General features: G+C 38.4%; 1 protein-coding gene across 8 annotated transcripts in view; it reads left to right on the forward strand.

The window, feature by feature from the left end:
• SMCHD1 (structural maintenance of chromosomes flexible hinge domain containing 1) overlaps positions 1-25,129 on the forward strand; it is a 151,644-nt gene that overhangs the window by 40,824 nt on the left and 85,691 nt on the right. For all 8 annotated transcript variants that reach the window (XM_023754212.1, XM_006089255.2, XM_023754213.1 and 5 more), the window contains 10 exons: positions 2,832-2,952; positions 3,031-3,214; positions 6,671-6,865; positions 9,111-9,224; positions 10,610-10,716; positions 11,516-11,598; positions 11,775-11,888; positions 20,475-20,552; positions 20,884-21,003; positions 21,928-22,072. In XM_023754212.1, the coding sequence (XP_023609980.1) occupies positions 2,832-2,952; positions 3,031-3,214; positions 6,671-6,865; positions 9,111-9,224; positions 10,610-10,716; positions 11,516-11,598; positions 11,775-11,888; positions 20,475-20,552; positions 20,884-21,003; positions 21,928-22,072 (1,261 nt within the window). The remainder of the gene's footprint in view (positions 1-2,831; positions 2,953-3,030; positions 3,215-6,670; positions 6,866-9,110; positions 9,225-10,609; positions 10,717-11,515; positions 11,599-11,774; positions 11,889-20,474; positions 20,553-20,883; positions 21,004-21,927; positions 22,073-25,129) is intronic.

The following is a 25,129-nucleotide window of genomic DNA, read 5'->3' on the forward strand; positions in this document are numbered from 1 at the left end:
CTTTTCATGATTATTGTTAATTGGGCTATTAAGGCTGGATAAATATTAAAACCTTTTTCCTTATGCAAATCTCTTAAAGATGTTAGGTATTTATAATTTATATAATTCTTGATTTTTGTGTATATTCACTTTTAGATGAATAAAGCACTGGCTTTAAGAAACATTACATATTTTACCTTAGATCTTTTATTGAACGGAACTTTTAGTTATATACTGCATATTAATCCTTTATATATCCCCCTTATTGTTTTCCCATTATCTATGTAGGCATATATAAAGGAGTTTTAAACTTTCTGTAGTTAGTTTTTTCTTCATGCTTTCTGATTTTGTCTTACTGTGAAAAGTCTTCTCAAGACTATAAAGGGATCCTGTAGTTTTAAAAAATTATTTTATGTTTAGATCTGTAATGTATCTGAAATCTAATCTCCTTTTTCTGTGTGTAGGGTAAGGTAGGGCTTTATTATTTTTCCATGTAAGCGTTCAGTTTCCTACCACCAATTATATTGAATATTATGATTTTTTAAATAGTTTGAAATATCATTTTTATAATAATATTAAGTTCCCATATGGATATATATCTGGTTTCTTTACTATAGATCTATTTTTGTATTTTTATATACTTTTATTGATTTCAGAGAGAAAGGGAGAGGGAGAGAGAGATGGAAACATCAATGGTGAGAGAGAATCATTGATTGGCTGCCTCCTGCATGCCCCCTACTAGGAATCGAGTCTGCAACCCGGCATGTACCCTTGACTAGAATCAAACTTGGGAACCTTCAGTCCGCAAGCTGACGCTCTATCCACTGAGCCAAACTGTCTAGGGCTATTTTGTATTTTTATATGTGAGTAATGGTACCTTCTTATAGCTATATACTCTATATTGATATCTGTAGGGCAACACACTTAGTATTCTTTTTTTGAGAAAATTCTTATTTCTTAATCTTTTACTTTTCTAGATAAACTTTGAAATCAGTTTGTACATGCACTTAAAAAAAATCCTGGTGGGATTATTTAGATTTCATTGAATTCATAGATTAAAAGTATTAAATTTTCTCATTCAGAATACTTTCTCTATGTACTTAGTGTTTTGGGTTCTGGAACCAGATTTCCTGAATTGAATCTCATCTCTGCCACTTTCTGTTGTGTAAACTTTGACAAAGTACTTACTGCCTATCTCAGTTTTTCTTATCTGTGAAATGATAGGGGTGGGTAATAGTTCATGCTTCATAGAAGTTTTTTGAGGGGTAAATAAGAAACAGCTGTTTTTTTGTCCAACATTATTTATTTAGTGTTCATACATGTTACTAGTCAGTGACTCTGCCTCCTGTGATGTCTCCACTCCCGGTTTAATTTGCCATTTCTAATATTTGTATGCTTATAGACAGAAAGATCAAGTTCTTCAAATGATTTCTTAAAATAAGAGCCAATAAATTGAGTCATGATTAGAGGGGTTCTCTAAGAGCAAAGCAATTTTGTCTGAAAGGAACTTTTATTTAGGGACTCCTTGTGAGGGTTTTTTGTGTGAAGAAGTCTTTATTTGTGAGGCTGCCTTAATGCCAGAAAAACTGAGATGTTGCTATATCACTATTATAATGTTTGATCGTGATTTAAGTGGATATATGAAAATATATTGCTAACAAATATAAAATGCTATAGATATTTGTGTTAAATATGTGTTTGATGCTTTGTAACATATTATAATTACATATTATAATTTCTGCTGTATCACCTGGATCTGATCTTCAAAAATTTAATAGTTTATGTAAGTTAAACTTAAATTTAGTATTATTGATTAATTTGCCCAAACTAGACAAACTTGCTACTGCTAGATACTATAAGTTTCCCAGCTAATATTTAAGTGAACATACTGGTTCTGACAAAATTGTGAAACTAGTCTCTTTTGTTGTTGTTTTTTTAAATATATTTTAATTGATTTCTGAAAGGAAGGGAGGAGAGAGAGATAGAAACATCAATGATGAGAGAGAATCATTGGTCAGCTGCCTCCTGCAATCCCCACACTGGGGATTGAGTCTGCAACCTAGGCATGTGCCCTGAATGGGAATTGAACCATGACCTCCTGGTTAATAGGTCAACGCTCAACCACTGAGCCATGCCAGCTGGGCTGAAACTTGTGTTTTAGGCATAGGATTTATGCTCCTATATTTGTAGGGAAGAGGTATTGTGCTAGAGCACAATGTCTTTGGATATGTGACTCTTTTGCTTTATAAACAGGTTTTAATGATTGCAATTTTATTAGCTAGTATAGCTCCTAACACATTGATTAATATATAAGTAATTATTGACTTTATTTATTTTTAAAAATATTTTTATTGATTTCAGAGAGAAAAGGAGAGGGAGAGGGGGAGCAGGAGAGAGAGAGAGAGAGAGAGAGAGAGAGAGAGAGAAAGGAAAGCATCAATGATGAGAGAAAACCATCGATCAGCTGCTCCCTGCATGTTCCACACTAGGGATTGAGCCCGCAACCTGGGCATGTGCCCTGACCAGAAACAAACTGTGACCTCCTTGTTCATAAGTCAGTGCTCAAACACTGAGCATGCCAGCCGGCAATTCTTGGCTTTTAAATGAGAAACCCCATTGGTAATGTATAACCACTTTGGAAATCTTTTATTCTGAGGACAAACTAAGAATAAAGCTACCTTAAGTTTTCTAGAATACAACGTTAACAATCGTGAGTTTTAGTTACCATTTCTCTGAAGCAACTTGAACATTTTACTTATAGAAATTGACAAAAGTGACAAAAGTTTCATATACTTTTTAAAAATTTCATATAATTGATAGCAATAAACATTTTTTTCATTCCCGCGCTCTAGAATTAAAAGATGAAGATGATGATGATGATTGTTATATAGTTGAGAAAGCTGCAAGAGGAAAAAGGCCTATTTTTGAATGTTTTTGGAATGGACGACTAATACCATATACATCTGTTGAAGAGTAAGTTTTTGTTTTTGCTGAAATTATATTGTTTTATAACCTAATCTTTTTAGTAACTAATATTTTGTTCTATTCAAGCTTTGACTGGTGTGCTCCTCCTAAGAAGAGAGGGCTTGTACCAATCGAGTGCTACAATAGAATATCTGGTGCATTATTCACTAATGACAGATTCCAGGTCAGCACAAATAAACTGACTTTTATGGATCTTGAGCTAAAATTGAAAGATAAGAACACCCTTTTTACAAGGATTTCAAATGGACAGGTATGATTGTAAATATCAAGTTTTGAATATTTGCAAGTGTTCTATTTTATGTACAACAAAAGTCACTATTAGTGTAGATTTATAAGACATTTTGTATACTTTTCATTTTATTTAATCAAAAGAATATGTGTAAATTTTTCCTATGAGGATTTATGTGTTCATACCATCCCCGGTCAGGGCACGTACAGTAATCAACCAATCTATCTGATAAAAGAGTAATATGCAAATTAGCCATCACACCCTCAATCCGTCAGTCCGTCACAAAGATGGCAGTGGCCACGGAGCTTGAGCCAGCAGGAGGCTTGGTTGCCCCAGCGATGGAGGAAGCCAAGCTTCCCGCCTGCCCTGGCCGGCCCTGAGCTCCGCTTAAGACTACAAAGTTTCAATTATAGAAGATAAATAAATCCCAGATACCTGCTTCCAGCTGGCCTGGCCTCCGCTCAAGGAAGCACTGGGAGCCTGGGTTCCACTTAAGGCTACAAAGTTTCAATTATAGAAGTTAAATAAATCCCAGATACATGCTTCCAGCCGGTGGCCGTGGCCAGCCTGAAAACGGCCATCAGGCCCTCACCCAGGCTGGCCAGGCACCCCAGTAGGGCCCCCACCATGAAGGGGCTGTGGCCAGCCTGCAAACAGCCCTCAGCCCCTCACCCAGGCTGGCCACACCCCCATGGGGTGAGGGTCACCACTGGGGGGCTTGACCAGCCTGTAAACAGCCATCAGCCCCTCACCCAGGCTGGCCAGGTACCCCAGTGGGGACCCCCACCCTGAAGGGAGTGTTGCCAGCCTGAAAATGGCCCTCAGCCCCTCACCCAGGCTGGCCAGGCACCCCAGCAGGACCCCCACCCTGATCTGGGACACCCTTCAGGGCAAACCAGCCGCCCCTCACCCATGCACCAGGCCTCTATCCTATATAATAAAAGGGTAATATGCAAATTGACCCTAACAGCAGAACGACTGGGAATGACTGGTCACTATGACACACACTGACCACCAGGGGCAGACACTCAATGCAGGAGATGCCCCCTGGTGGTCAGTGCACTCCCACGGGGGAGCTCTGCTCAGCCACAAGCCAGGCTGATGGCTGCCAGCACAGCGGTGGTGGCAGGAGCCTCTCCCGCCTCCTCAGCAGCACTAAGGATGTCCGACTGCAGCTTAGGCCTGGTCCCCGCTGGCAAGTGGACATCCCCCGAGGGCTCCCGGGCTGCCAGAGGGATGTCTGTCTGCCAGCTTAGGCCCAATCCCCCGGGGAGCGGGCCTAAGCCAGCAGGTGGACATCCCCCGAGGGGTCCCAGATTGCGAGAGGGCACAGGCCGGGCTGAGGGACCCTCCTCCCCAAGTGCACAAATGTGCACTGGGCCTCTAATGAATATATAAATAAGTGGAACAACAAATGGATGTTTCTCTTCCCCCCCTTCTAAAAATCAATTTTAAAAACAAAGTTTTAAAAATGGCTAATGGTTAGATGATTTGGGGTAAAATTTAAAGTTCTTTATTAGATCTTAATATCAAGACCATGACCATAGTGAATAGGAGCTATAGAAGAATATCCATTTAATGAGAGCATATAAGAACAATATTATCAAATACAGGGCTGTTTTTGTATTTTAATAACCAAACTATGCAATTAATCTAATCTTAAGGGTGAAGTTGAGGTAGAACTGAAATATTTTGGGCTAAAAGGTGATTTGATATTGGTCAGTTTTAAAATACATGCATTGATTGATAAAACAAGAATGATAGTTTTTGTTTTTTTAAGTTGAATGGAACTAGTGTACTGTTGTATTTTTCTTCTATCCAAATACTTCAGAAACTTTTACTTGATATACTACTCTTTCAGTAGTTCAGTGTTGAGTTGCAAAGAAATGGGTGCATTTATTGTGAACCTAAAATTGCTGGACAGTAAACACAATAGCCTACAGTATTTATAGTCAGTCATTCCTACAAGATGTTGAAATTCATTTTGCTGTTAATAAAAGATTCTGAATCATGGAAGATTAAGATACGTTTAAAGAATTATCCCCTGAGAAAAGTCTTACTTGTACTTACACATGATAGATATATTACTGTTAACTATCCAACATTTATTGAACAATTTAGTCTTTCCAAAAGTTACCCACAATAGGTTAATTCTGTTTCTTTGTCACATTGCATTTTAAAATATGTATTTTCTAATTTTGGGAATTTTAAATACATAGAAAAGTTGAAAGAATATTATAATGAGTACCCACATACTCCTCTCCTAGATTAACTGTCATCTTGCCACACTTGTAACATTTTCCTTTAACACATTACTGAATGTCTGCAATTAGTTAATGCATCTGGTAATTTGGTTGATAATGAATCCTAAGACTTCTTTACATTTTAGCTTAGAATAATTTTTTCTAATACACAGGCTATACATTGAAGTGCAGTGTAAAAATGTACCCAGACTAATAATGTTAATATCCCTGTCAAGTTGACAAAGTGACAACAGTTTTTTGCTGTTCGGAAAGGAGTTGGTACCCGGGAAAAGTATTTGGGGAAGTTTTCTTTGAAACTTGCCATTTTTGAGTTTTTACCAAGTACACGTATTTCTTATTCAAAGCTGAAATCATTTTTAATTTTGCCCCATTTTCATTTGGAAATAGTATAATACGGAGAAAGGGATGGAGAAAGAAATGAACTTTTGTAATTTTGTGCATTGTCTTCTGTGAAAGCATGTAATGTGGATGGAGATTGTTTTTCCTATTCATTCTTCTAAAGACAAGCATTAAACAATATATTGCAGGTCATGTTTGAGTATAAATCTCTAAACTATTTCCCAGCAGGGTGAAGAATGATAAGCAGTAATATTGTATTATATATTATTAGAAAACACTGTTTTTACCTTATGATTTAATTTTTGGGATAGATAATATGCATTACATAATTAAAAGGAAAAATGTGTTTTGCATAGCAGGGTTTCTCAACCCTTTTTTTATTATCACCCTCATCAGGAACCTTATTTATACTTTTTTTTTCTTACTGCTTTCCCCCATGATATTTTAATACCATAGATATGCCTTACATATGTTTATGTACTATATTTATGTATCTCTGTTCTTGATACATAAAAAGTTATTTATTACCCTGTTGAGAATGTGCATGATTCACAGTGATAAGGGTTCCATTTACCCCTTTCTCATTGCCTCTGCTGTTCATAATTTCTTTTGTACCCTAAAATTTAAAGCAAGGAAGTAAAGTTTTATTGTTGGTGTTGACCATTGAGACTTGGTTCTAAAGATGATAATAAAGATTTGCTTTCTGTAATACTGGTTTTGTTAGAAATCTAAATTTGTATGGGAGAAAAATCCAGCAAAATATTTTAGCTTTTTATTAGGTTTTCTGGGTGGGAAAGAAAAAATGGAATGAATGACAAGTGTCCATGGTTGTATATGTTAACTATATTTCATAGAATGTTTTTAAATTTTACAGGAGCAGCGAGTGAAAATTGACAGAGAATTTTCTTTCTGGCTCAAAGACTGTCATGAAAAGTATGACAAACAAATAAAATTTACACTTTTTAAAGGAATAAGTACACGTTCTGATCTTCCTGCTAAAAAGCAGGGCCCCTGGGCCACATACTCAGCAATAGAATGGGATGGAAAAATATACAAAGCAGGACAGATGGTAGGTTTAACTTTTTTTAGATTTAGTATTTAGTAGAATTTGAAACTAATACATGTACTAGAATTTAAAATTTTATTGAATTTATTGGGGTGACATTGGTTGGATGTATTAGAATTTAGCAACAACTAAAAATAATGTATGTATTGATTGGTTCCTCAGGAGCCAGGAAAAAATGAAAAGGTCAAACTGATTTTAATTCCATAATTTAACATGGCATTAAAAAAAACAACAACAAAAAACTTGCTTGTTGCCTAAGGCTCAGTTAGCAAGGTTTTTATTGTTTCTTGCAATAAACTTTACTCAAATAGATATTTTCAATGTTTTTTAATGTGATTTGAAATTATGACTTTTTAGCAAATTTTATTATGTGCTTCTTGTAAGTTGCTATAGATTTTGCGTTGTGGAGAATTCAGAGATCTATTAGATGTGCTTTGTCTTTAGGGTGATTACAACTTAAAAATAGATAACCTAAACATCCTATGTAATAAAAGGGTAATATGCAAATTGACCCTAACAGCAGAACAACTGGGAATGACTGGTCACTATGACACACACTGACCACCAGGGGGCAGATGCTCAATGCAGAAGCTACCCTCTGGTGGTCAGTGCGCTCCCACAGGGGGAGTTCTGCTCAGCCACAAGCCAGGCTGCCAGCTGCCAGCACAGTGGTGGTGGCAGGAGCCTCTCCCGCCTCCTCAGCAGCACTAAGGATGTCCGACTGTAGCTTAGGCCTGGTCCCCGCTGGCAAGTGGACATCCCCCGAGGGCTCCCGGGCTGCCAGAGGGATGTCTGTCTGCCAGCTTAGGCCCAATCCCCCGGGGAGCGGGCCTAAGCCAGCAGGTGGACATCCCCCGAGGGGTCCCAGATTGCGAGAGGGCACAGGCCGAGCTGAGGGACCCCCCGAGTGCACAACTTTTTGTGCACCAGGCCTCTAGTAAATAATAATAGGTCAGAAGGTGATAACTACTATGAAAAAAGGATGAATAGTTCTTTGACAATTTAGAAGGTGAGGAGAAAATTTTCTGACTTTGGATGGGCCTAGGATGGTGGTCGGCAAACTCATTAGTCAACAGAGCCAAATATCAACAGTACTTCTTCAAAATAGACTCGCCCAGGCTGAAAACCGACTTCTGTGCATGGGCCACCAAGTTTCAATTGCACTGTATGTGCGCCCGCACGTGGTATTTTGTGGAAGAGCCACACTCAAGGGGCCAAAGAGCCGCATGTGGCTTGTGAGCTGCAGTTTGCCGACCACGGGTCTAGGAGAAGAGTGTAAATCATGAAATTCTTTGGGCAGGAAACAGCTTTTGTAAGGACCTCGAAAGAAGTGTAGGCTCAGGTTTACACAGATTATTACAAAGGTAGGAGGTTGTGTATTCTCTCCATAAACGTTGAGAATCATTGTCATTTATTTAAAACTCGGATTTGGATGCAATCACTTAGAAGTACTGTGTGTAGCTACATTCTTGTTTTTCTAACATTTAGGGATTAGAATGAAAAAGGGGGAGCTGACAAGAGTAAAAGGGAAAGCTGGTGAGATAGAAGGAAAGTAGGAGAATATGGAAGTCAATTGAAGAGTTTTAAGAAAGGGAGTGATCAGCTTTGTCAAATTCCTTCTCAGAGAGGTAATTTGAGCATAGACAAAGATATTTGTAAGTTCAGGGAAACAGCAAGCAGTAGACTTGGGCTATGTGTATGTGAAGAGAAATAGTTTAGAAATTAGATTGGAAAGGTAGATTAGGTATCAACTCTTACAGTTCTTGTCGAGAATTTCTGAGCTGGATAATGGAAATTACTCTTTGATTTTTTTAAGCCATGTAAGGAAAAGAAATGCTATAGGCAATATTAAGCTAATTTATTTGAAGGAAGTGATAACTAGTTGGAGTTTGTAAGTCGTTGTTGATAGTCTGAAACCCAGATTTTATGGTGGAAAAAGATTTGAGATACTTTGGTATTTATAATAATTACTTTGAAGGAGTTATGGACCTTTTAGACACATGCATAGCTATGACATTTTTGTATGAAAAAGGTACTGTGTCTTTAAAATGTGTTGAGAATAAGTAGAGAACTTCACAATTCTAACTTATTAGAATATTAGAATGATTTTTTAAAAATTCATTTTTCTAGTGATAGATACCAAGTTTTTTCCTTTGTATAAAATGGTTCTGTGAAATAATTATTCTATTAAACCTGTTTCTCTTAGTAACTATTAACATTAAAGTCTTCTTTCAAAACTAAATATTAGGTGAAGACAATCAAGACACTTCCTCTTTTTTATGGAAGCATAGAAAAATTTTTTCTTTATGGTAATCATGATGGAGAAGTATATGCTACTGGAGGAGAGGTTCAAATTGCAATGGTAAGACAACAAGTAATACAAAATATTTATTGAAAGTCTGTTGATACCATTTACTTTTGCTTAAATGTAGAAATAAGGTACAAAGGTTTTTTCTTTTTCTTTTTTTAAATATATTTTTTATTGATTTTATACAAAGAGGAAGAGAGAGGGATAGAGTTAGAAACATCAGTGAGATGAGAAACATCAATCAACTGCCTCCTGCACACCCCCCAATGGGGATATGCCCTCAACCAAGGTACATGCCCTTGACCGGAATCGAACCTGGGACCCTTCAGTCCGCAGGCTGACGCTCTATCCACTGAGCCAAACCAGTTAGGGCAAGGTACAAAGGCTTTTAAAATAAAAGAAAATAAAAAGGGGAAGAAAACGGCCATCAGGTTTTTCCATTGGGTAGTGTCAGCATGCGTTTTTATATTTCATATTTGGTGGTTTTAATAATCTATAGAATTTAACATTTGTATGCCCAATGTTTAACAAGTATACATATATTATTGCTACTTATCACAATGATTTTGTAAAGTGCACATTTCATCCAAGGCCCACAAACTAGTTAACACTAGAGCCAGAATTCTCTTAAGAATGAATTATTCTAACATTATGTTAAGTGAAATAAGCCAGCCAGAGAAAGACAAGTACCATATGATTTAACTCATATGTGGAATTTAATGAACAAACTGAACTAAGAAACAAAATAGACACTCATAGAGAGCAGGGAGACAACTCTGGGAGAGGAGGTGTTGGGGGCACAGATTGAGTAAAAAAGCGTGTAAAAAGAGAACTTGTGGCCCTAGCTGGCTTGGCTCAGTGGATAGAGTGTCGGCTTGCGGACTGGAGGGTCTTGGGTTCGATTCTGGTCAAGGGCACATGCCCAGGTTGCGGGCTCAACTCCCAGTAGAGGGCGTGCAGGAGGCAGCCAATCAATGATTCTCTCTCATCATTGATGTTTCTCTCTCTCCCTCTCCCTTCCTCTCTGAAATCAGTACTAATATATTTTAAAAAAGGAGAGAGAGAACACGTGGACATGGACAATGGTATGGTGATTGCAGGGATGGAGGGGGATGTGTGTTGGTAGAAGAGGGCATAGAGGGAATAAATGGCAATAAAAACTTTTTAAATTTTAAAAAATGACTGATTCTAAAACTAGAGTGGGTTTTATCTCTAAACCATGCTCTTGTTAATATTTGAATGGTATTTAATTAGGCCTAAGGAGGTAACATGAAAAATGGAAATAAACACAGATGTGCAATGATAATAACTATTATGAATTTATATATTTAATGAGGATAAATATATTTCTTTAGAAGAAATAAATGAATGTTTTTATTGCAGCTAAATTCAAATAGTTTTCTTTGCAAGGTTGATACAAATTTAATTTATTGATTTAGGAACCACGAGCACTGTATGATGAAACAAAAATTGTGCCAATTGCAAAACTGGATAGGACCTTTGCTGAGAAAGCTGTAAAGAAATATGTAGAAGATGAAATGGCAAGGTAATTCTCATTTCAAGATGCATGATAACAATAAAAAAAAATCAAGAGTAGATCATAGTGCTTTCAACTATTCTTGAGTGTGTTGTTATGCTCTTCTAATAGGGCATTTGTAGTCTAGATGTATATATTATGACAAATAACATTAAAAAATCGAGACCTCTAGTTATAAAATTAGAATCCTATATTTGTTTTACAGAAAAAAGAGGAAATTTTATATATCTAAAGTATCACTATTATAGGCACTATGATTAGGATATGTTAAAGAAAAAACAACTTTGGCCTATAACAAGAGGAAAATTGTAACTTCTGAGAGGTAAAGATTAATGCAAGAGAAGTAAAAGGAAATAGAAAAACAAAATTCTATCTCTGACTCTTGTATAGCTAATGATGGGGACATTTTGATTCTCACTGAATCTAACTGGTAATCCTTCTGTTCTTAAGAATTTATTATATCTCCAAAGGGTAACTTTTATAATAAATGAAAAATTATGAAAAATTGACAATTTCTAGCTCTTAATACCAAGAGGTTTTGCCTGACTTTTCAGTAGCCACAGTGATGGTTAAGGTGGAGAAAACTTTTAGATTATTAGTCATATAGAAGTTCAGATTTAACCTTTGAAAATATATGAGAAATGCTGAAGTTTCTTGTAACTTCTATTTTCTAATTAACACCATAATTAACATAGTTTGTGAAACTAAAGTGTTTTGTACCAAAATAATTTATAATATGGAGAAATACTCAAAATGTTAATTTTTTTTAAATGTGGGCTTAAACATTAATGTGCCGGTTTCCTATTAGGCTTCCTGATAGATTGTCAGTAACTTGGCCTGAAGGAGATGAATTATTTCCAAATGAAATTAGGCCTGCTGGAACTACCATTGGTATGTTTTTGCTTTGTTTGTTTTTTTCTTAATACTGAAAAAAGGCTTTTCTTGTGTCTTACATTCCCAATATGTAAAAGACCATGAAAAATTAAAATGCAGTGTGAAGACCTGGCAAGTTCATCAGATTATTGGGTGTAACTAAGACACTCTTACTTTAAATTTTGGTATAATAGGTGCATTAAGGATTGAAATACTGAATAAAAAAGGAGAAGCGATGCAAAAGCTTCCAGGAACAGGTCATGGAGGGTCAAAGAAACTACTGGTTGAGCTCAAAGTTATATTACACAGTAAGTATAAAAACTAATTTGGATCTTTAATATTGTTCTTAAATGTGTAATACAGATTTTAATATATTCATATAATTAAGGACAACGTAGCAATCTTAGATTTTATTAAAGTTAGGAATTTCAAATGTGTTATGAATAATTTGAGTTTTCTAATTGATAATCTTAGTTTTTTTAAAGAAAACTTTATTCTAAATTTTCCCATGTAGGTAACTATATGGGCTAAAATACATGTATAACAATTTGTACTAGATAGGAATGTAAATAATTCTTAAATCCCCTCTAAGTAGATATACTATGGCTCAAAACCTGTTGGCCAAAAGTACTTGGTTCACATAATAAGCCTTACCCACTCTTTGGTAAAGAGGAAAGAAGTGGGTATTATTGCTCATCTTGAGTCACCTTGTTTGTTAACTTTTTTATCCATTGTCCACACAGTGACTATACCATTATACATTCCCATCAGCAATATAGAAGGGTTCCAGTATCTCCACATCCTTGCCAACATGCTATTTTGTTTTATTTTAATGTCATCCTAATTGTTATGAATGATATCTTATTGTGGTTTTGATTTGCATTTCCCTAATGATCAGTGAAGTTGAGCATCTTTTCATATGCTTATTGGCCATCTCTATATCTTCTTTTAGAAATGTTTATTCTAGTCCTTTGCCCATTTTTAAATTAGATTGGTGTTTTTTTGTTGTTGCTTTGTAGGAGTTCTTTATATGGTTTGTGCAATAATCCCTTGTCAGATAATATGATTTGTAGGTATTTTCTTTGACTCCGTGGGTTGCTTTTTTACCCTATTGATGGTGTTTTTTGATGCAGAAAAGTTTTAGATTTTGATATAGTCCAATTTGTCTATTTTTGCTTTTGTTGCCTGTGTTTTCAATGTCATATACAATAAGTCATTGCCAAATCCAATGTTATGAAGCTTTTCTTGAATGTTTACTTCTATGAGTTTTGCAGTTTTAGCTCCTAGTTTTATTATTTGATCCATTTTGAGTTGACTTTTATATAGGTTAATTTTTTTAAAAAAATACGGTTAACTTCTTTTGCATGGGGATATTCAGTTTTCCTAGCATCATTTGTCAAAAAGACTTCTTTCCTCATTGAATGGTCATAGTATCCTTGTCAAAAATCATTTAACTGTATATGGAAGGGTGCTGTATTGAATTCCATTGGTCTATATATGTCTGTCATTATGACAGTACCACGTTGTTGTTTTTGTGGGTTGGTTTTAAAAAAATTTTATTGACATATAATTGACCTACAATATCCATTAGCTTCAGATGTACATCATAAGTAATTCTGATATTTATATAAATTATTAAATGATTCCCACTATAAGTCTAGTTACCTTCTGTCACCATACAAAGTTGTTACATTTATTATTGACTACTAGAGGCCCGGTGCATGGATTCGTGCACATTGAAAGGAAATTCATTAGAAGGTGGCCAGCGGGGGTGGGACTGAGCAAGATGGGCCAGACATGCCCTGGATCGAACCTCCCACGGTCCCTCACAGGCTGGCTACACCTGGGGTGGCACCGGGGCTCAAAAGATGTCTGTGAAGTGAGTGGGGTCATTTAACTCACCCCTCCGGCAGGTGGGGTCCCTCGGCCTGGCCTGTGGGGATTGGGCCGAAACTGGCAGTCTGATATCCCCCGAGGGGTCCCGTAGTGCAAGAGGGCACTCTGCAAAAGTTACTGTTGCTCGGCAGCTCCTGTGTCGAGCATCTGCCCATGGTGGTCAGTGTGCATCATAACTACCGGCCAGTCGGCTGGTCACTTAGGCTTTTATAAATATATATACTAAAGTCCTGGTGCACGAAATTCATGCACTTGGGGGGGCGTCCCTCAGCCCGGCCTATGCCCTCTCACAGTCTGGGAGCCCTTGGGGGTAGGGAGCGGGCCTAAGCTGGTAGTTGGACATCTTTAGCCCTGCCGCAGAGGCAGGAGAGGCCACCGCCACTGCCGCTCACCAGCCATGAGCCTGGCTTCTGGCTGAGCAGAGCTCCCCTTGTGGGAGCACACAGACCACCAGGAGGCAGCTCCCGCGTTGAGTGTCTGCCCCTGGACATCAGTGTGCATCATAGAGACCGGTCGTTCTGCTGTTCAGTTGATTTGCATATTAACCTTTTATTATATAGGACTAGAGGCCCGGTGCACGAAATTTGTGCATGGGTAGGGTCCCTAGGCCTGGCCAGTGATCAGGACCAATCGGGGCCTTCCAGCTGCCGGCCAGGGCCTGCCATCATTCTGCATTGCCCTCTGGTGGTCAGCACATGTCATAGTGAGTGCTCGAACTCCCAGTCTCCCAGTCAAACTCCCGAGGGGACACTTTGCATATTCGCCTTTTATATATATGTACTAGAGGCCAGGTACACAAAAATTTGTGCACTCGGGGGGGGGGGAGGGGGGTCCCCCAGCCCGGCCTGTGCCCTCTCGCAGTATGGGGACCCCTCGGGAGATAACAACCTGCTGGCTTAGGCCTGCTCCCGGTTGGCAGAGGGCAGGCCCAATCCCTAGGTGCAGCCCCTGGTCGGGCTCAGAGCAGGGCCGATTGGGGAGTTGGGGCGCCGCCCCCTGTCATGCACAGAGCAGGGCGGATCGGGAGGTTGCGATGCCACCCTCAGTCACACTCAGGGTAGGGCCGATTGGGGGGTTGGGGCTCCGCCCCCTGTCACACTCAAGGCAGAGTCGATGGGGAGCTTGCAGCACCACCCCCTGTCACGCACAGAGCAGGGCCAATCAGGGGCTTGGGGCACTGCCCCATGTCACTCACAGAGCAGGGCCAATCAGGGGGTTGGGGCGCTGCCCCCTGTCACAGAGCAGGGCCCATCAAGGGGTTGGGGAGCTCCCCCCTGTCACGCACAGAGCAGGGCCAATCAGGGGGTTGAGGAGCTCCCCCCTGTCACTCACAGAGTAGGGCCGATAGGGGAGTTGGGGCACCGCCCCCTGTCACACACAGAGTAGGGCGGATCAGGGGGTTGGGGCGCTGCACCCTGTCACACTCAGGGCAGGGCCAATGGGGAGATTATGGCTCTACCCCGTCACACACAGAGCAGGGCCCGTGGGGGGGGGGGGGGTTGGGGCGCTGCACCCTGTCACACTCAGGGCAGGGCTGATGGGGAGGTTATGGCTCTACCCCTGTCACACACAGAGCAGGGCGGATCAGGGGTTGGGGCACCGCCCTCTATCACCCACAGAGCAGGGCCGATCAGGGGGTTGGGGTGCCGCCACTGTCACACTCAGGGCAGAGCGGATCAGGGGGTTGGGGCACTGCACCCTGTTACACTCAGGGCAGGGCCAATGGGGAGATTATGGCTCTACCCCGTCACACACAGAGCAGGGCCCGTGGCGGGGGGGGGGGGGGGTGGTTGAGGCGCCACCCTCTATCACCCACAGAGCAGGGCCGATCGGGGAAGATATTGCTCTACCCCCTCACACACAGAAAAAGGCCCCTTGGGTGGTAAGGTGGGGCGCCGCACCCTGTCACACACAGAGATGCAGGGCGATCAGGGGGTGGGGGAGGTCCCCCCTATCAGGCACAAAGCAAGGGTGATCAAGGGGTGTGTGCGGCTTTCCCCTGTCACCAAAAAGGAGGGCGGATAAGAAGGTTGTTGGCCCCGCCCCCTTGTCAAACACACAGACGCCAGGGGAATAAGGGGGTTGGGTGTCTGCCCCCTGTCACCCTATACCACTGCCGGAAGCTCTCAACTTCCCCTGATTCCCGGTGCTTGGAGGATAATTAACCCTTTTATATATAAGAATAAAGGCTCGGTGCCCGGTGGGGGGCCAGCCTGGTTTTCCCTGAAAGGGTGGTCTCGGGAATCAAGGGTGGGGGGTCTCCCACCTCTGGGGCCCTGGCCCAGACCTTATATTAAAGGAAATAAAAGGCTTGTTTTCCACCCCTGTCCCCCACACCTCTGTGAGGGCTGAGGGCTGTTTCAGGCTGGTGGTGACTGAAGCTCCCAACGCTCCTTTTTTTCTTTTTCTTTTTTTATCTGGGCCAGCTTTAGCTCTGAGGCTTGGCTCCAGCTCTTAGGCCTCGGCTGCTGAAAGCAGGTATCTGGGTTCTATAATTGAAACAATGTTGCGGTCCTGCTGGCTGAAGCCTGGCTAGCTGAAAGCAGGTTTCTGGGGTTTTGTTTAGCTTCTATATTTGTAATAATGTTTCAAACTTCAAGCTCAGAGGCCGGCAGCAGCAGGCGGGGAATGCCTCCTTTTAGCTTCAAGCTGCCTGGCTGCTGGCCGCCATCTTGGCTGGCAGTTAATTTGCATATCGCCCTGATTAGCCAATGGGAAGGGTAGCGGAGGTACGGCTAATTACCATGTTTCTCTTTTATTAGATAGGAAATTTTATATATAGAGATATTTCCTATGTGTTATATTACATCCCACAACTTACTTTATAACTGGAAGTTAGTTTGTACCTCTCTTAATCCCTTTCATCTATTTTGCCCACCCTTCAACCTTTCCCCTCTCTGGTAACCACTAAGTTTGTTTCTTATATCTATCTGTTTTTTGTTTTGTTTGTTTATTAGTTTTGTTTTTTAGATTTCACATGAATCTATAAATGAAGTTATGTGGTATTTTACTTACCAAAATACCCTCCAGCTCCATCCATGTTGTCTCAAATTACATGATTTTAATTTTCTTTTTTATTTTTTTTTTGTGGCTGAGTAAGTACCACACTGATCAGTGTGAGTCCCTTCAGTTTTTTTCTTCCTTTTCAAGATTGTTTTGGCTCTTTGAGATTTTATATGAATTTGGGATCCTTGAGATTTTATATGAATTTGGAATGGGTTCTCTATTTCTGCAAAACATGTCACTAGGGTTTTGATAAGGATTATATTGAATTTGTAGATCAGTTGAGTATTATTGTCATCTCAACAATCCATGAATTTGATTTTGTATCCCACAAGTTTACTGAATTTTCTAACTCTTAACTATTTTTTGTGAAATCTTTAGGTTTTTCTATATATATAAGATACTGTCATATAAACAGAGATCATTTTATGTCTTCCTTTCCAAATGCATTCTTTTATTTTTTTTCCTGATTACTCTGGCTAGGACTTTCAATAATGTGTTGAATAGAAGTAAAGCTTTCAGTCTTTCCTTAGGTATGATGTTAGCTGTGGAATTTTAATAGACCTGCAAGATTTCACACATGATCTAGCGCTGTCTCCCTCTTTAACTTCATTTCATACCATTTTCATCCTCACTTACCATACTCCTAATCATAATTGCATTCTTTTTGTTCCCATACAAATCCAGTTTTCCCACCTCTAAACCTTTCTTTGCATATGTTTCTTCTGCTTTAATCTTTGACAAGCTTTATTTTTCAGGGTTCAGATTGTCACTTTGTCAGAGAAACTTATAATAATAATGATAGATATTTTCCATTACGTTTTTCTAGTTTCACATTCATTTCCTTAAATTTATCTTTATAACTCAAAACTCTGTTATTTATTAAATGTATCTTTGCTGTTTAGAACAAAGGTAGCAAAGTATTTGTGAAGGATTGGGTAGTAAATATTTAGGCTTTGAGGTGTCTTTAAGTTTTTTGTCACAGCTACCTAACTGCCTTTCTGGAATAAAGCCGCCATAGGCAATATATTTTGTTGGACTGCTTGCTTTAAAGATAGAAACTCCATGAAAGCAAGGATATTGTTTATATTCTTCACTTTTTTCTAGTACCTAGTACATAGGAGATAATGAATAAGTATTTGTTCAAAAATACATTAATTAAAAATCAGAAGGAACGTGGGGGTGGGTAGGAAGAGATCAACCGAAAAACTTATATGCATATATGCATAACCTATGGACATGGACAATAGGGTGGTGAAGGCCTGGGTGGGGGTAGGGGCTGGCTACAAGAGGTCAATTGGGAGGGGGGGCTATGTAATACTTTCAACAGAAAGTTGCCCATCTGGTGTGGCTCAGTGGTTGAGCGTCGATCCATGAACCAAGAGGTCACCTGGTTCCCAGTCAGGGCACATGCCTGAAATCCTCAGTGGGGTGTGTGTAGGAGGCAGCCAATTGATGTTTCTCTCTTATCAATGTTTCTAACCCTCTCCCTTCTTTTCTCTCTCTAAAAAAAAAAAATCAACAAAAACTTTTAAAATAGTTTCAAAATAATATTAATATAATTACTACTAAAAAGACTTTTGAATTAAATTTGACTCTTTTTGTAGCTCTGTTGTACTTAAAATATAGTTCTCTGTACAAATTATAAAAAATTCTAACATCACTCAAAATAATTCTGTCTTTTTAATGTGGTTATATCATCTACTTGACATACATTTTGGTTTTGCTTATCAATTGCTTTGTTTTAATGGGTTTTTAAAAAATATTTAAGTCATTAACATCATTTCAAAGTAAAACATAATAAAGAATATTTAGAGAAGTGATGTTATTTCTCTGCTCTGTTTTCTTTCTCCTTCTTTATGTAGTAATTTTATTACTTTTTGGTTTATCTTTCCTAATTTTCCTGTTATAATTCTAAGCAAGAACAAATGTATTCATATTTCTTTCCTTTCTTTACAAAAAAGATAGCATGTTTTATTTATATAAGTATGTTTTTATTCCTTGCTTTTTTTCTCTTAACAGTAGATCTCTATATCTTAGAGATTACTCTATATAAACAGTGCTTTTTTTAATCTTGAAAAAAAATTATTTATTTATTGTTCACAGTATTACAGATGTTCCCGATTTCCCCCCCCCTTTATCCCTCCACCCAGTCCTTGTCCCACCCTAGCCCTTCCCACACTGTTGTCTGTGTCCATGGGCATATATGTTCTTTGGTTCATCTCTTCCTGTCCTTCCCACCACACTGCCCTGTGAGATCTGTCAGTTTGTTCCATGCATCCATGCCTCTGGACCTATTTTGTTCCTTGGTTTATTTTGTTCATTAGATTCCACATATAAGTGAGATCGTGTGATATTTTTCTTTCTCTGGCTTATTTCGCTTAGCATAATAATCTCCAGATTCATCCATGCTTTTCACAAAGTTTAAGAGATCCTTCTTTCTTTTCAGCCACATAGTATTTCATTGTGTAAATGTACCACTGCTTTTTTATCCACTCATGTACTGATGGGCTCTTGGGCTGTCACTGCTATGAACACAGTGGTGCATATATTCTTTCTGATTGGTGTTTTGGGATTCTTAGGATATATTCCCAGAAGTGGGATCACTACAAACAGCAGTTCCATATTTAATTTTTTGAGGAAACTCTATACCTTTTCCCACAGTATCTGCAGCAGTCTGCATTTCCACCAGCAGTGTATTAGGGTTCCCTTTTCTCCACATCCTCACCAGCACTTGTTTTTTATTGATGGTAGTCATTCTGGCCGGTGTGAGGTGATACCTTATTGTAGTTTTTATTTGCATCTCTCTGATGATTAGTGATGTGGAACGTTTTTTCATATGTCTGTTGGCCATCTATGTGTCCTCTTTGGAAAAGTGTCTATTCAGGTCTTTTGCCCATTTTTTTACATTGAATTTTTTGTCTTCTTGGTCCTGAGTTGTATGAGTTCTTCATATATTTTGAAAGATAACCCTTTATCAGATGTATCATTGGCAAATATGTTCTCCCATACAGTTCCATTTTCATTTTGTTGATGGTTTCTTTTGCTATGCAGACGCCTTTTAGTTTGATGTAGTCCCATTTGTTTATTTTTTCCTTTGTTTCTCTTGCCCTAGGAGATGTATCAGCAAAAATACTGCTATGCGAGGTATCTGAGATTTTACTGCCTGTTTTATAGTAGGATTTTTATGGTTTCACTAAATTACATTTGTCATTTATCCATTTTTAATTTATTCTTGTTTATCATGTAAGTTGGTGGACTAGTTTCACTTTGTTGCATGTATCTGTTCAATACCTTCAGCTTCATTTATTGAATACTGTTGTATGCTCTTGCCTCCTTTGTCAAATATTAATTGACCATATGGTGTGGGTCAATTTGTGGAGTCTCTGTTCTGTTCCATTGATCGATATGTCTGTTCTCATGCCAGTATCAAGCTGTTTTGATTACAGTGGCTTTGTAGTATAGTTAGATATTTGGTATTGTGATCCCTCAACTTTGTTCTTCTTTCTCAAGATTGCTGTGGCTATTTTGGGTCTTTTTTGGTTCCACATAAATTTTTGGAATATTCTAGATCTGTGAAATATGCTGTTGTTATTTTAATAGGGATTGATTTGTATCTGTAGATTGCCTTGGGTAGTATGGACATTTTAATGATGTTAATTCTACCAATTCATGAACACAGTATATTCTTCCACTTGTTTATATCTTCCTCTGTCTCTTTTTCAATGTACTTGGACTCCATTTTAAATGAGGTTTTTGTTTATTAATTTTCACAGGCATATGAGTTTTATAGAACGTTAGGAGGAGCAGCACTGAAACAGGGCTTGATTGGCTGCAGTTGAATATCTGCTTTAGATCTTTCAAAGTTTCAAAATAACTTTTAAAAATTATAGCAAAAAAAGAAATATTTGATGCTATTGTAACACTTTATATTCACGTTCTGTATTCAGTTTCACAGGTAATAAATGCTTGTTTTTTTTTTTTCTTTTATTAAGCTTCAAGTGGAAATAAAGAAATCATTTCACATATTAGTCAACATGGAGGAAAATGGCCTTACTGGTTTAAAAAAATGGGTGAGTTATTCTGAATGTTAAAAATTGTATCAATGTTGCCCTGACCGGTTTGGCTCAGTGGATAGAGCGTCGGCCTTCGGACTCAAGGGTCCCAGGTTCGATTCCGGTCAAGGGCATGTACCTTGGTTGCAGGCACATACCCAGTAGGGAGTGTGCAGGAGGCAGCTGATCGATGTTTCTCTCTCATCGATGTTTCTAACTCTCTGTCCCTCTCCCTTCCTCACTGTAAAGAATCAATAAAATATATTAAAAAATAAAAATAAAAAATCAAAAAAATAAAAATTGTATCAATGTTATGTTGACTTGATTTATCATTTTTTTATTTTTCCAGAAAATATTCAAAAATTGGGGAATTATACATTGAAATTACAAGTTGTATTGAATGAAAGTAATGCAGACACTTATGCTGGAAGACCACTACCATGTAAAGCAATTAAATTTTCTGTTAAAGGTAAGCAAAATATTAATTCATATTTATATGCTAAAGGTGGTATTTTAAATTAAGGAGGAATAAATAGATAATTTAGTAAAAGATGTTCGACCAATTGCTCTCTCTGTGAGTAGACATTTCCCGAGGGTTCCCGGACTGCAAGAGGGTGCAGGCCAGGCTGAGGGACCCCCCCCCCCAAGTGCACGAATTTTGTGCACAGGGCCTCTAGTTTCTAATAATTTCCCAGGGATGTCTGAAACTATTAGACTAGAGACCATACTTTGAGAAAAGCTGGTTTAGAGGAGTTTTTATGTATTCTGGATTTTAATCCTGTGTTGTAAATACTTTCTCATATAGGACTTCTCTTTTAGCTTTGTTTATTGTATATAATAAGATTATTAATTATGTGTTTAATAATGTTTGCCTTAGTTTTTTCTACAATATGGTTATAAGCATATTCTTTACTATATTCTAACTAGAGGCCCAGTGTGTGACATTTGTGCACTGGGGAGGGGGGCCCTCAGCCTAGCCTGTGCCTTCTCACAGTCCGGACCCCTTGGTGGATGCTTCTGCCACCGCCGCTGCACTCACCAGCCATGCCCCCTGTGGAGCGCACTGACCACCATGGGGCAGCTCCTGCATTGTGTGTCTGCCCCCTGGTGGTCAGTGCACATCATAGCGACTGGTTGTTCCACTGTGTGGTCGATTTGCATATTAGGGTTTTATTATATAGGATAATCTCTACTTCTAGAATTTTACTTTTATGTATGGTATGAGAGAGGGATCTAACTTTATTATTTTCTGAAGTAGATTTTGCACAGATTTTAAATACCATCTTTATTGTAGTTTAATATCCCACGTATAAATGCATCTGTTTCTGGCCTACAGTGAATTTTCTGACCAATGAATTTGCTTTATATTTTTACTTTTTCTTTTTTTTTTAAGAGGGTAAGCCAGAAAAATTTTCATTTGGTCTTCTGGATCCTCCTTTTCGTGTTGGAGTTCCATTCAATATCCCTCTGGAGTTTCAGGATGAATTTGGTCATGCTAGTCAACTAATAAATGATATTCAGCCAGTTCTTGAAGCAAGGTAATTTGAAGTATCAACTTATATTTGACACTTTATATTTGCTAAGCATTTATACTCTCTCCTTTCTTTTTTGGCTTAAATATTTTGTATGTGCTTACCTTCAGTATTATCATTAAAATGTTTAGTGGCTTTTATGATATTTGAGGGATGTATTTAGCCTCAAGCTATCCCCTGTGACTTCAGGGTCATGTATAAATTGACTCGCTAAAAATTTTTTAAAAAATATATTTTACTGATTTTTTACAGAGAGGAAGGGAGAGGGATAGAGAGTTAGAAACATCCATGAGAGAGAAACATGGATCAGCTGCCTCCTGCACACCCCCTACTAGGGATGTGCCCGCAACCAAGGTACATGACCTTGACCGGAATCGAACCTGGGACTCTTCAGTCCACAGGCCAACACTCTAGCCCAGGGGTGGGCAAACTTTTTGACTCGAGGGCCACAATGGGTTCTTAAACTGGACCGGAGGGCCGGAACAAAAGCATGGATGGAGTGTTTGTGTGAACTAATATAAATTCAAAGTAAACATCATTACATAAAAGGGTACGGTCTTTTTTTTTTTTTAGTTTTATTCATTTCAAACGGGCCGGATCCGGCCCGCGGGCCGTAGTTTGCCCACGGCTGCTCTAGCCACTGAGCCAAACTGGTCAGGGCTAAAAAATTTTTTTATTGAATTTACTGTTAAATTCTTTAGGTAAGACTGATAGTTCTGTCTTTTTTACTCCATTTCTTTTGGCAAGTATGATATGATGTCTTCTGGTAATTAATTGTTAGTTATAACATGTCTATTTTGTTGTTATTTGCTTAGCCTTAGAAGTTATGGACATTTAAACTGAGAAATACTGCCTACTAGGTTTTTAACCTGCTAATGCAGTTTATTTTCGTTTTAAAATCTATAGCAATAAAGTATATGTTTTCCATGTAAATTTGAGTTCTTTCTTAAAATTTGATTTTACTGAATCATCTTTTAGAGTGATGGACTGGCTTATATTAATAAATAGCTCTTAAAAACTTAACAGTGTGCCCGACTGGCATGGCTCAGTGGTTGAGCATCGACCGATGAACCAAAAGGTCATGGTTCAATTCTCAGTCAGGGCACATGACTGGGTTGTGGGCTCCAACCCTAGTGTGGGGCATGCAGGAGGCAGCCGATAAATGATTCTCTCTCATCTGTCCCTCTCCCTTCCTCTCTGAAATCAATAAAAATATATTTTTTTAAAAAACCTTAACAATATGTTCAGTGATGTAATTGAGGAGGTTCATTATTTTCCATCACTTCTTTCTGTGGTGCCTAGGAAGAAATTCTTGATTACTTTAAAGAGCATGAATGCTGAGATTTTATTTTTGTTTTTACATTCGCTGCAAAATTTGTCTTTTTGGGGCAACTTTTTATATATGCTTTCTTTTATTATCTATATGTATTTTTTCCCCTTACGGTATAAATGTTTACTCTTTCAGTCATTTGAACATGTACTGTATTCCAGACATTTGCTAACTGGAGTTATAGAAGTAAATAGGGGCATTGTATTTGTCTTCTAGAAGCTCACAGATTAGTGAAGTGTAGATTGTTTAGTGTCTAGATTTATACCATGGTTAGGTTCCTGAAAAGCAATACGTACATATAAAAAATATTTTAACTGAATTTTACAGATTTATGTTCCCTTAATTTATAAAAAGTGATTCTTTTCTTTTGACATATCACATTCATTTGAATATTAAACAGTAAAGGAAGAATTATATACAGTTGACCCTTGACCAATGCAGGGATTAGGGTCATCGACCCTGCACAATTAAAAATTCACATTTAACTTTTGACTACCCAAAAACTTAACTAATAGTCACCTGTTAAGAGAAAGCCTCATCAATAACATGTTAATTATCACATATTTTGTATGTCATATGTATTATATACTCTATTCCAATAAAGTAAGCTAGAGAAAATAAAATGTTACTAAGAAAATCATAAGGATAAAATTACATTTATAGTATTTATTCTTAATATTGGATAAAGCCCAGGTGTTGAGGCTTAAGTGTAATAAACACGTTTGTTTAAAAATAAAGCACTAAAGCCCTGGTCAGGTAGCTCACTCAGTTGGTTAGAGTGGCATCCTGATAGGCCAAGGTTAGGGATTTGATCCCTGGTCAAGGAAATATTCCTGAATTGTGAGTCTGTGAAGTTGCTTATCTTATTTAGCATTTAATCTTTAATGGGCCTCCTGTTTTTATAAGAATCCCTTGACCCCTCCTGTTGCTGAAGCACATCCTTCCTGTTTCTTAAGAAAGAGTACATGTGAGATAAAAGTATTGCTCTGAAAATATCTTTTTTTCTACCCTGATACTTGATTGAATTGAATAATGGAAACTGTTTCTGTCAAAATTATGAAAGAATTCCTCCATTTCTGCCTTTGAACTTTCACTGTTGCTAATAAATTTAAACTTGGTTAGGTTTCCTTTTTATGTTTCCTGTGTATTCTCTCTGGGCACTTATAGGATCTACTTTTTATTCTTAACAGGGCAAAATTCTATAGTGATACATGTCTTTTTAGGTCTCCTCATTATCTGAAGTACTTCATTCTCTACTTTCCATCATCACTGTTTTCTCTTAATGGGATTCTTATTTATTTGATATTGAGCCTTCCAGACTGGTTCTCTGATTTTCCTCATTTTTCTATTTTTTTAAATTTCTGACAGATTTTTCTCAACTTTATAACTTTTCCATTGAATTTTTTCTTTCTGCTATACTTTTTTTAAAATATATATTGTATTGATTTTTTACAGAGAGGAAGGGAGAGGGATAGAGAGTTAGAAATATCGATGAGAGCCGAAACCGGTTTGGCTCAGTGGATAGAGCGTCGGCCTGCGGACTGAAGGGTCCCAGGTTCGATTCCGGTCAAGGGCATGTACCTTGGTTCCCCGGACATTCACACCGGGCCGTGCCCTTGGAGCCGCCCGACTTCAGCGTGCCCTGATGAGTGGCTCGTTCTCAAGAACAGCGAGGCTAGGCTGCGGCGTCTCCACATTAGGTACACTAGGCTGTTCGCCAACGTTACCTAAAG

This window comes from Myotis lucifugus, unplaced genomic scaffold (genome assembly GCF_000147115.1).
Source record: "Myotis lucifugus unplaced genomic scaffold, Myoluc2.0 scaffold_58, whole genome shotgun sequence".
NCBI classification, from domain to species: Eukaryota; Metazoa; Chordata; class Mammalia; order Chiroptera; family Vespertilionidae; genus Myotis; species Myotis lucifugus.